Source organism: Pocillopora verrucosa, chromosome 3 (genome assembly GCF_036669915.1).
Source record: "Pocillopora verrucosa isolate sample1 chromosome 3, ASM3666991v2, whole genome shotgun sequence".
Taxonomy (NCBI): Eukaryota; Metazoa; Cnidaria; class Anthozoa; order Scleractinia; family Pocilloporidae; genus Pocillopora; species Pocillopora verrucosa.
Window position 1 is genome coordinate 18498352 of NC_089314.1, and position 12232 is coordinate 18510583.

Here is a 12232-nt window from a genome sequence, read left to right on the forward strand (position 1 = left end):
ATCGATAGAGCCACTGCAAGAAACAACTAGCTTTAATTTAATAGCTTCGCAGCACCGTTCGTAAAGAGACCGAAAGTCTGACTTGACTTGGTGAGCCTGTGACTTAACTGGTGTTTGCTGTTGCTGACATAGCAACCATCATGGACCTCCTGAGTTCAACACCGAGAAAACTAATTTAAGGTAGCTCAATATTAAGACAAGTGAGATTAGGTTGTTAAATCTTCTCCATCAACTACCGACAATGGATCTTCCTAGGACTTTCTGCAGACTTTTAATCAGCTTACACGATCAACGTATCATTAATATATTTCCTTTTCCGCCTGAGTGAACAATGAAACACAACATGGTCTTACTCTCTAGTTTGAACACAATTTTTACGGCTGTTCTCTCTTTGTTGTATGCTTTTTCATTTTACTCGGAGATTGCTTGTGGTCACGCCAAAAACAAAAAGGCTAGGAAATATACCCCTTACAAAATCGCACAAAACAATAGATCTTCAATGGCTCTTTCCTTCCCTACCGAGCAAAGTAAGGGGCAACGGCGAAGTGGAAATTTTGAAACGCGCCTTCGATCTGACAATTCCGCCCTTCTTGGTATTGTAGCGTTCTGAATTGAACTGGGAAAATTTCAATCGTGCTAAAGTGTCGGAGACTTTGATTCGTGCGTGACACATGTCAGATGATGAGTGCGAACATTATGGACATTGAATGGTTTACATAATCAACGCAACCTTGAATGACCTTTTTAAATCAGTACTCGGCGACAACCAATCACAATGTAGAAAATATCGTATAAGAGAGTGATTTCTTACAAATTTTGCAGAGTAGCTTTTTACACACTCGATGTAAATAAGCGAATCCGAGAGCGGAATAAAACAGTTTAATTGAGTCTCGTTCGTTAGAATTCTATCCCTAGTAAACAGGACAAAGTTTACAAAACGTGGCACCTCCGACGGGACAATTCTGAAGGATAACAGTTAGGACAAAATTGAGTGAGTATAATTTGCTTTCTGAATTTTTCTCGACGATATGGAGGCGACAGTGGAAACTTTGAACATCAAAGTTATGCAACTCAACATGACAGTGGCAGAGACGAACGCCGTTTTAGAGGCAGGGAAACCCGAACCAATTGAGAGGCAGCTTGCGACTCTTAAGGCCATCACAGCAGAAATTGATCGGATGCGACTCCACGTAGAAGCCAAAAAATTAGCGGCCGAAGAAGAGATCGCCGATATTCAAACGTGGAACGCCCACCTGGACGCGAAGGTTGAAGAAGCAGACAACGAAGTTGTGAAAGTACGTAAGTGGCTGGATGATCGGAAAAGGGAAGCAGAAGTGCTCGCTCAAGAAGAGAAACTGCAATTCGAAGAAAAACTTTATAAAACCAAGCTGGAATTGCAAATGGAGCTCCAAGCTACGCAGACTAGCCAACACCCGCTTCACACTAACACGTCAAGCGACATCCAAGCCAAGTTTGAAGGCACCTTCATGGACTGGCCACGATTTTGGAGACAGTTTAGCGAGACCATCGACAAAACAAGCGTCGCGCCGATAACGAAATTCTCATACCTACGAGAACTGCTCGACTTCAAAGTAAAACGAACAATAGAGGCGTTACCCTTCACGTCAGAGGGATACAATCGCGCAAAGAGCATCTTAGTAGAAAAGTACGGTAAAGAGTCTGAGATCGTGAAGGCATACACTAGAGAAATTTTGGACATTCCTTCAGTACCAAACGCGAATCCAAAGAAAATCAGCGAATTCAGCGAGAAATTAACATATTACGTGCAGGCCTTGCAGACGCTTAAGAAACTCGAGCAAGTCAATGGGGCGGTGTCCATGACGCTAGACAAATTGCCAGCCATCCGCGGAGACCTCGTTCGAACAGATCCAGATTGGGAGAGCTGGGATTTGGCTGGTCTTTCCGAAGCAATTCGACTGTGGGTGAGACGGAACCCGGCGGAAACAACACGAACTGAGCGCGAACAAGAGCAATCAGCCAAAAGATTTACACGCCCAACCAAAATTTATCATGCGCGTCGAGAACTCCCTGGACCTCGTGGTTGTGTATACTGCGGCGAAGATCACAGACCTGTGGAATGCACAAAGATTAAGGGCCTGTCAGATCGCAGACAAATTTTACTAAATAAGCGTTTATGTTTCAATTGTGTGTCTGGGAACCACCGCGCGTTCTATTGTCCGAGCAAATCAGCCTGTCAACGCTGCCATAAGCGTCACCACACGTCGATTTGTGACACACCAAACCCGACAAGCCAAGTTAACCAGCCACCAGCACATGGGGTCGCTTTGACAACAAACCAAACTGGAGAGGGTCTGTTCCCAGTAGTCATCATAGAGGTCAACGGAATTAAATGCAGAGCGCGTATCGATTCTGGAGCTGGCAGTTCGTACGTGTCGGCAAAGCTGATCGAACTACTTCGCTTAAAGCCAACCGATGTCCAGACAAAACGATCGATATGCTGATGTCCTCTAAGATTGCCGGACTCGAAGTCTACGATCTCGAACTAAGATCTGTCAACCATCAATTTTCGCTGTCAGTCAAAGCTACCAAAGTGAACAAGACAGAGTTGTTGTCTATTGAAAACCCTAATTATCGCACGCTAATTGAGAAGCACCCACACTTGAAAGGCGTAAATGTTTACGATGATGACACAAAAGCGTCTCTTCCGGTTCACGTGGTGCTTGGCAGTGGGGAGTACGCCAGAATTAAAACGGAAAACAAAGCCAAGAATTGGACAAGAGAATGACCCTATCGCAGAACTCACCAAATTCGGATGGTTTCTGATGTCCCCGAGAAAGGAGTTTGACCATGCTTCTCACCCAGACAAGTCCAAGCAACTACGAAGATCTGTGCAGATTGGACGTCTTGGGATTGCGTGATATAGCAGATCATGACCAGTCGATGGTATTTGATGAGTTTAAGGAACGCCTAACGCGCTCGCCAGAAGGCTGGTACGAGACCACCCTCCCATGGAAAGTTAACCACGCAGAACTGCCCTCAAACAAGGAAGGTAGCTTAAAACGACTCAAGAACCTCAGTAGAAAACTTCAACGCGAGGGACTGACGGCTCAATACGACGCGATAATTCAAGAACAGCTGGCAGAAGGCGTTATCGAAAAGGCACCCCCTGTTTCACAGCCACAGAAAGAGTTTTACATCCCTCACAAGAGCGTGATTCGCAAGTCCGCTGAAACTACAAAGATGCGGATCGTCTATGACGCCTCAGCCCGAGCGACACCCGATTCACCATCACTGAATGACTGTCTGTACCCAGGGCCTGCGCTGCAAAACAAACTATGGGACGTTCTAATTCAGAAGAGAGCCTACCCAGTTGTCCTAGCGGGAGACATTAAGAAAGCCTTCTTACAAATCCGGATTCACGAGAGTGAACGAGATGCCCTCCGTTTTCACTGGCAGACAGATTCGGACTCAGAAGTGCAGACATTCCGGTTCACGAGAGTACTCTTTGGGCTCGCCCCCTCACCCTTTCTATTAGGTGGGGTTCTTGAATGCCATCTCGATACCTGGGCGGAGAAATACCCGGAGGAGGTAGAGCGGCTACGCCGAAGTTTCTACGTAGACGACCTGTTGACAGGCGGTCAAGACGTACAGCAAGCAAAAGCACGAAAGGAGGTGACGCAAAAAATTATGAAGGACACCACATTTGAGTTACACAAATGGCACTCAAATCATGCACAGCTGGAAGATGACACCCAACCTGCACAAGGAGAGGAAGTTGCCCAGCCTACTTTACGTAAAAACAGCGCCCAAGCCACATCAAGCGAAGATCAGTCTTATGCAAAACAACAGTTACTAGTCAAGCCAAGTGAGTCAAAGCTATTGGGCGTAAAATGGGACAAATTTGAAGATATTATCGCCGTGCAGTTCCCAAGCGCGAGTAGTGCACCGACAAAACGTGAAGTACTGGCCAAACTAGCGAAAGCGTACGACCCCCTTGGCTTAGCGTCCCCCATTACACTGCAAGGGAAGCAAATCTACCGAGAAGCGTGCGACTGCAAAGTATCATGGGACGCACCTATCCCAGAGAATCTGAAAATACGCTGGCAAAGGTGGGAGCAGTTACTTCCGGCGGAAGTAACCACTCGAAGACCCTTAGCACCTTATCAACAACCAGTCATCTCTGCTGAGCTGCATGTGTTTGGGGATGCGTCAACTTATGGGGTTGGAGCAGTGGTGTATTCAGTCGTACGCCAAGATGATGGAATCCCTCAAACCCTGGTTGCAGCAAAAGCAAGATTAGCCAAGAGAGAACTAACCGTCCCCAGGTTGGAGTTAGTCAGCGCTCACATGGCTACCAATTTAGTCATCAACGTAAGAAACGCTCTAAAAGAACTACCCGAACCCATGATCTACGGTTGGCTGGACAGCACCGTCACCCTCCACTGGATTGTAGGAAATGGTCAGTACCGACAGTTCGTCTCTAACTGCGTGCAAAAAATAAGACAATACCCACAGATCCAGTGGAGACACGTGCCCACTACCGATAACCCAGCGGACCTGGCGAGTCGAGGAGGCCAGGTAACCAACGCAGAGCTTTGGTGGAATGGCCCAGCGTGGCTACGTAATCCTGAAATGTGGCCAGAGAACCCGGTTACCGTGAAATCCGAAACCTCAGAAGAAGAGGCAAAAGTCATCCGAGAAGTGCTAAGCCTAGCAAATGAGAAACCTGAACAAGAACGGAACGTGTTCGACGAACTCCTAGAACGCCATGATTTACGCCGAGCTCTTCGCATCCAAGCTTGGGTGCGACGGTTCACCACTCACAGGGTGCGCAAGGGACCTCTTACTAGCGAAGACATTCAAGAGACCAAGAACTAGTGGATAGAAAGAGTCCAGTCTCAAGATTTACAGAAACCGCACTTTGAACAGACCAGGCAGAAACTCTACCTCGTTTCCAATGCAGATAGAATTCTCGAATGTCATGGAAGAATTCAAGGAAAATACCCAGTGTACTGCCAGCAGACGCCGTGTTTACGAGGAAGCTTGTACAGGGGATTCATGTCGAAACCTTACATGGAGGTGTGGCCCTTACCATGGCAGCGATTCGTGAACAGTACTGGATCCCAACCCTGAGACAGCTAGTGAAGTCTGTGCGATCTGCTTGTTGGGGCTGTAAACGTTTCATAGCTTCACCCTTAACAGTACCACCCCCTAGACCACTGCCTACAGACCGCACAGATGGTGGAACAGCCTTCGAAGTTATTGGCACGGATTTTGCTGGTCCTATCAAGTACAAACAACGCAAGAAGGGCGAGGAGAAAGCTTACTTGGTTATCTTCACGTGTAGCCTGTCCAGAGCCGTGCACCTAGAATTATTGTCTAGTCTAGAGACAAGCAATTTTATTACCTGTCTTAAACGTCTCATCGCTCGCCGCGGCAGGCCGCGCGTTATCTACTCAGACAATGGAGGCACCTTTATCAAGGCTGCGAAATGGCTTCGCCAATTGCGAGGAGATGAGCGCCTCCAAAGTCTCCTTGAAGATTACGACATAACCTGGAAATTTAACTTAAGCCGGGCTCCTTGGTGGGGAGGACAATTCGAGCGGTTGATTGGAGTCGTAAAGTCCGCCATGTACAAAGTCATTGGGGGAGGTGTACTTACCTGGACTGAGCTGAGGGAGGTACTGCTCGACGTGGAAACACAAATCAATCGACGTCCATTAAGTTATGTAGAAGATGATGTCGAGCTACCAACACTTACACCGTCAACATTCCTGTTTCAGCGAACTAGTCAGCTGCCAGAAGAGAAAACAGGGAGGATCAAAGACCTGGACCTACGCAAACGCGCTAAATACCTCAGGAACTGCAAGAACAATCTCTGGAGGCGGTGGCAGAGAGAATATTTAACAGCTTTAAGGGAGCGACACAACCTGACACACAAAGCGGCCAAATTTCAGCCAAATGTTGGAGATGTTGTAATTATAAAGACCGAAAACAAGAATCGTGGGAGTTGGCCACTGGCGATAGTAAACAAAACCTATCCCGGGAAGGACGGAATCATCCGCGCAGTTCAACTCAAGACAGCAAACGGCATGTTAGAGAGGCCTGTTCAACACCTGTACCCTCTTGAGCTAAACTGCGACCAGGCTTTTGAGACACATGCAGACACTCCCACAGCAGATTTGAACCCAAACGCACTAGTTTTCAGGCCGAGACGGGATGCTGCAGTTGCTGCCAGAGCCCGAATCCAGGACCTTGCCGAAGATGAACAATGAATCACAATTTCCTTTTCACTGAACTTCAAAATTGTGAACTTAATTGAAACGTTTGATTTATAGAGAACTTTGTCGTTTAGTTGAATTCGTTAAGTCTCCTAGGTGAATGCACCCTTACACGCAATGTTGCATGGGGGAGTGTGTCGGAGACTTTGATTCGTGCGTGACACATGTCAGATGATGGGTGCGAACATTATGGACATTGAATGGTTTACATAATCAACGCAACCTTGAATGACCTTTTTAAATCAGTACTCGGCAACAACCAATCACAATGTAGAAAATATCGTATAAGAGAGTGATTTCTTACAAATTTTGCAGAGTAGCTTTTTACACAACCGATTTAAATAAGCAAATACGAGAGCGGAATAAAACAGTTTAATTGAGTCTCGTTCGTTAGAATTCTATCCCTAGTAAACAGGACAAAGTTTACAAAAAAAGAGGCAATGTGCTGAGCATAATGGAGGTCCGAACTGTTTACTTTGAAATCGGGATCTTTGATCGCCATATCATTTCTCTCTTGACAATTATTACGTCATGGAAACGACCGCGACAAATGCTGAATTTGTGATTGTTATTAATTTGACAATAACACCCTCAACATTGAAGAACCTTTGGCAATCTTATATTTAGAGGGGATCAAATGCTATGAGGTAGAATCAAATGACGTAGAGGTCTGATGAAGTGGAATGATCGAATGGAATCAATGGAGTTACGGTCGAATATATGGCCTAAAGATACGACATAATGGCATGGAGGTACGATCCAATGACATGGAAGAACGATCTGACAGTACATAGTTGCCGTCGAATGGCATGGAGGTACGATATAACGGCACGGGGTATAATCTAATGGCATGGAGATGCAATGTAATGCTATAATAAGGCAAGCAAAATGGAATGAGTAGATGAAGCCTTCGATCCAATTGCATTTTAGTCCAGTATCTCCCTCAATTTCAAACTCTCAAAGTCGGCTGATTTGCACGAAACGATTATTTTCAATAAACATGTGCACAATCACCATGGCGTGACGTTGTATTATGATTATACGAACAATCTAGACCTGGTGTTACGACACTACATAAAACGCCGCCCGGCGTGGCTAATAGAAAATATCCAAACTCACCCACGGGAACGCTCTCCTTCTTCAAAACCACATCCAAGCTGGAGGGAACAAACATAGCTTTCTGATTATGACTTGGTTACTTCTCGTAATGATTTCAGCCCTTCTCGATTTTTCTGCAGTCTTCTTTAACGCACGACTTTTCATAATTTCTGTCAAAGACAAAGCAAAGTACAAGTTCCTACAAAAAGGAAGAGTCTTGGTCATTTGTCAATTTGCCTGCCAAGTTACACTTCTTCTCATGGATGTTATGCATTGGTGGAACGGATTCCCTGCTCAACCCAAAGAGCCATGTGACTTTTTTAGAGTTGTCTTCGTTTCTATATTGTTTTTCCAACCTTGTAACCTAACAGCGATGATCATAGTCTCGAGTGCTCCGGATGATCCAGCGACACAAACCAACCAAGAAATATCTGTTAATTTGCGGGTGTCTGCAACGCTTACGCTGGGATTTTTTGGGCCTGCCATGTTTTGTTGGCATAGCTGCTTTTATGAGGGACATCGGTCTCTGTTGGCCCTCATAGTAACTTTCTTTGTGACTGTCGCTTTTATCGTTTCAGAAATAGCCATGGTTCTTATCAGAGGCGAAGGAGGAGAACAACTCACATACAGCACCTCAAAAATAGAAAGCGTTCTGAACATGTGGAAGAAAAACAAATGGCCTTTCCTTTCTACAGCCTTGATGTTAATGTGTTTGGTATTGATCTTGAGCGGTGCTCGATCTAAATATAAACCACTTTTATGTCGCCACGATTCAGATAATGAAGCGTTATGCTTGGACGTTATTTTATCGCTCATAACCAAGTTTGCCGTCGGAATCTATCTGTCGGAGACTTTGATTCGTGCGTGACACATGTCAGATGATGAGTGCGAACACTATGGACATTGAATGGTTTACATAATCAACGCAACCTTGAATGACCCTTTTAAATCAGTACTCGGCAACAACCAATCAAAATGTAGAAAATATCGTATAAGAGAGTGATTTCTTACAAATTTTGCAGAGTAGCTTTTTACACACCTGATGTAAATAAGCGAATACGAGAGCGAAATAAAACAGTTTAATTGAGTCTCGTTCGTCAGAGTTCTAGCCCTAGTAAACAGGACAAAGTTTACAAAAATCTACCAATGAAAGTCTACGATTTAATTAATTCTAGCTGTAAAAGTAACATAGAGAAACGTGCATCTTCGATTGCTATTTGATGGAGAGTCTATGGACTTTGAGTCGAAACAAAACCCATTAGAGACCACAAATATTTTATTTGCACGTTAATATTTCAAACTGGATACATTTCCTCCTCTCCCAAAAGTAGAATAAAGATGATGTTAGTGCGGTATATTTAACCCAGTTCATTTTGGGACTCAAATATGCGCTGCTTGTTATGGAGTATCCAGGAATGGCGAAAGGGCACACCATTTCAAGTTATTTTCTTTCATGATCATTTATCACTGAGCCCCTCAAACTACAATTACGTAGGGAATGGAAAATATAAAATAGTCCAAGATATCAAAGTGTTGCCTGTCAGTAAAATGTTTTGAAAATGAATCTCAAGGAATTAGGCTTCAAGTTTTTGTGAAAAGGGTTGAAATTAGGTTTTCCTGTTCTTTTTTTTTCTCTTAATATTCCTGAGGGCATAAAACAATCATTCATGTTGTAGAAACTTCAGAGATTATTTAATGACATATTTTGTGCCGATGTTTCGATCTGAGGTTTCTTACTCAAAATTGATATGACCTTTAACAAGATGCAGTGTAATAACTTCATAGATAGTAAATAACGTTTGATTTTACATAAAATGATGCAAGAAGAATAAGAAAGATGATAATTTTTTTAATTTATGCACGTGCTTGTGTGGCGTGATCGATGTCACCTCATTAACATTGTGTTTGCAATGCAGTCCCTTCAGAGCCTTAGGGGCTCGTGCAATTATGTTGTCTTTGAAAACTTTACGCGTGCTTTTTGAAAAAAACTTGCCTTCGAATTCATGTTGTTACCTATTCTAAAATTTGTTTAGATATATTGTTTCTACTGCTGTTGAATAATACATTTTTTGTGGTAATTTTGATCCAACTATGCAGATGTAGATTGAGTTAAATATTAATTACTACATCACATTTTGGTGAAAACTGACAAACTTCGGGTTACTCCAATCATACAATAAAAGGATTTGATCGTAATCATGAGAATTTCGTGCAATAGTAAATTAAATGTTTGTTATTGGCATTTGTTCTCCCAGCCATGGGCTAAACTGCAGAATACCCGGCCACTTTGGTCCACTTCACTTACATGTGTTGGGAGGCTTTGAAGATCGAGGCCTAACACAATAGACGCTATTCTTATTCAGTGAAATGTAAATGGTGGCCGGGTGTTCTCGAGTTGCTCCCAGCCAGGACCTGTTTTTACCTATAAAATTAATACACATGACTTGAAGGTCCTTATGTGCTTATTTTTGGATCCTTTGTTTTCTTACACCTCTTGGTTGGGTACAATTTCCGCACAGCCCTATTCTATAGAGTGTTTACACAGACCAGCGCGGTATGTACATTAATGCCTTCGACACAGGCTGCAACATGGGAAAACTATTGTCCAATCAAATGTAGAATATGAAATTACGTCACGCCGTGCGTTGTGTTCTTTGGTCTACAGTCGTCGATAAGGTTAAGTTGCTAACCTACTAATGCTTTTTCTCGGGAATTTTACAATGATGCTCATCATGTGTTATACTGTGTCCTCTCAAGTGAAATAATTTGATTATTCATTAAAGCACAAACGTTTGAAATAATGAAAATATAAACGAAAGTTTACATTTCTATCTACCACTTACGTCGCTTGAGACGCTTCGGCATCGCTACACAGCACGTGACCGAAAATGTGTACTTTGCACCCCCGTTTGTATACAGTCTCTGCTGAGTTGTTTCCGATTGTCTGAAAAATTATCTACATCAACGTGGAAATTGCAAAGTGTAGAGTTATCAACCGGTTTACAGTATAAGTAATAAAAATTTAATGCACACATCCTGTGCACGCATAATTTTCAAAGCGTGTTAAAACTTTGGTGTTCGCTTCTCCCATAGAAATTTAAATTGGGTCGAAACCTTTCTTAATCGCGCTTTGGGTCTGTGTTTTGAATTTAAAGCCGGTCCCCTTGATTTGACATCAATTTCGATCAGTAACCTCTTCTCACTTAAAATGCTTGGAATATCGCTTGAACTTTTTTCCTCTCACTTTAGCGTAAATCAGTGTAGGTAGAAAGGAACAGGTGTCTTTGAGGCTAAGTAGCCCGAGTACCAACAAATATGGCTGCGAGCACCCAATGCAGTTTGTGCTCTTTGTTCCACTTTGTAGAATTTATTGTGTGCCATTTAATGTGCGGCGGTATATACATCGTTAACATCTTTGTATTTTTCTTTTTTTAACAGGTTCTCTGTGGAAGCTTACCTATAGAAAGTACCTCAACAATTATGTCTTAATTCTGTAACGTAAAATTCACTTATAAATAAAATACTGTTCTCCTTACAACGAGCTACTTCTTAGTTTAAAGCACCTAGATTTTATATCAAATAACATTTAGTGTTAAAGTTTTTACTTTGTTCCCTTCGTAGTTAGGATCGATCAAATCGTGCAGGGTCATAGGTAGAAAGATACCGACGGCAAACTTGGTTATGAATGAATAAACAAGCTCCGTGCAAAGCGTTTCTTCGTCTGAGTCGTGGCGGCATAAAAGTGAACCAGAACTTGGTTTTCCGCTCAGCATAATAATAAGGAAAAGTAACATTAAGGCTGTCATGAATAGGGGCCGTCTACTTTTTGTCCACATGTTCAAAGCGATCGTTTTTTCTTCAGATGTAGCGTCTGTAAGGGGTTCTTCTTGATGAAGACCTTTGTCTCCGATTAAAGCCACGCCAAATTGTAAACCGACATATGTGGTGGTCACAACGAAGATGAATTTGAGAGCAAACTGAGAGGAATATCCGTCATTAACGCAACCATTCCACCAGATCAGGAAGGAACCGATAAATCCTAGCATTAAAGCTGCGCCGATTCGCAGTTTAGATGATAACTCTTGGGTTTTCTGTGTCGCGTTATCTTCACAGGAACAACAGACCGTCATGACTGCTGTTAAGTTACAAGGCTGGAAGAACATCAAAGAAAGTGACAGGACTCTAAGGACATCACACGACTCACTGAGTTGTACATTGAATCCATTCCACCATTCTATAGAGTCCACGACAAGAATTATAACTTGGCAAACAAACTGTAAAATGACTAAAACTCTACCTTTCTGAAGAAACTTGTACCTTTTCTCGTCTTTGAAGCAAAATAAGAGCAATCGAACGTTGAGGAAGACTGCAGACAATTCTAGAATTGCCGAAATCACCACAAGAAGTAACCAAGTCATAACTGAGTAGCTTCCGGTATATGTGTGAATAGCAAGGAGCACTTTGGGAAACTCAAGATTAGGCGGCGTGTCAAAGTTGTCGTGACAACTAACATTTGAATAATCATAATTATCACAATAACCTTGACATGTGATTGAAGCGTGGGATGGTTACATGTTTACATTCTTTTTGGGGCAGCCCGTTTTTATAGCTACCAAGATAGGGGAGTAAGCCTGTCCGCTTACAATATCGTAATTGTTTACAAATTCTGCAAGGAATCACGTGAGTTATTGTTGCAAATATTATGAAAATCAGACATAGTTTGATGCTACTCTGGTTTGCAGATTTAATGAATGTAACCGAAGAAGTTACAATTCATAGATTACATTTATTAAATCTGCAAGCCAGAGTAGCATTAAACTATGTTTGATTGTCCACCTGGTTGCTGTGTGAACTTTAATATATTATGAAAA

The 12232-nt window shown here is 42.9% G+C and overlaps 1 protein-coding gene and 1 pseudogene across 1 annotated transcript; both read left to right on the forward strand.

Moving 5' to 3' along the window:
- Positions 1–1028: 1028 nt before the first annotated feature.
- Positions 1029–4860, forward strand: LOC131794213 (uncharacterized; annotated as a pseudogene).
- A 98-nt stretch (positions 4861–4958) lies between these two features.
- Positions 4959–6257, forward strand: LOC136279628 (uncharacterized). Its single transcript, XM_066163568.1, has one exon. It carries the CDS (start codon positions 4959–4961, stop codon positions 6255–6257), a length of 1299 nt encoding a protein of 432 aa, XP_066019665.1.
- Positions 6258–12232: the final 5975 nt, after the last annotated feature.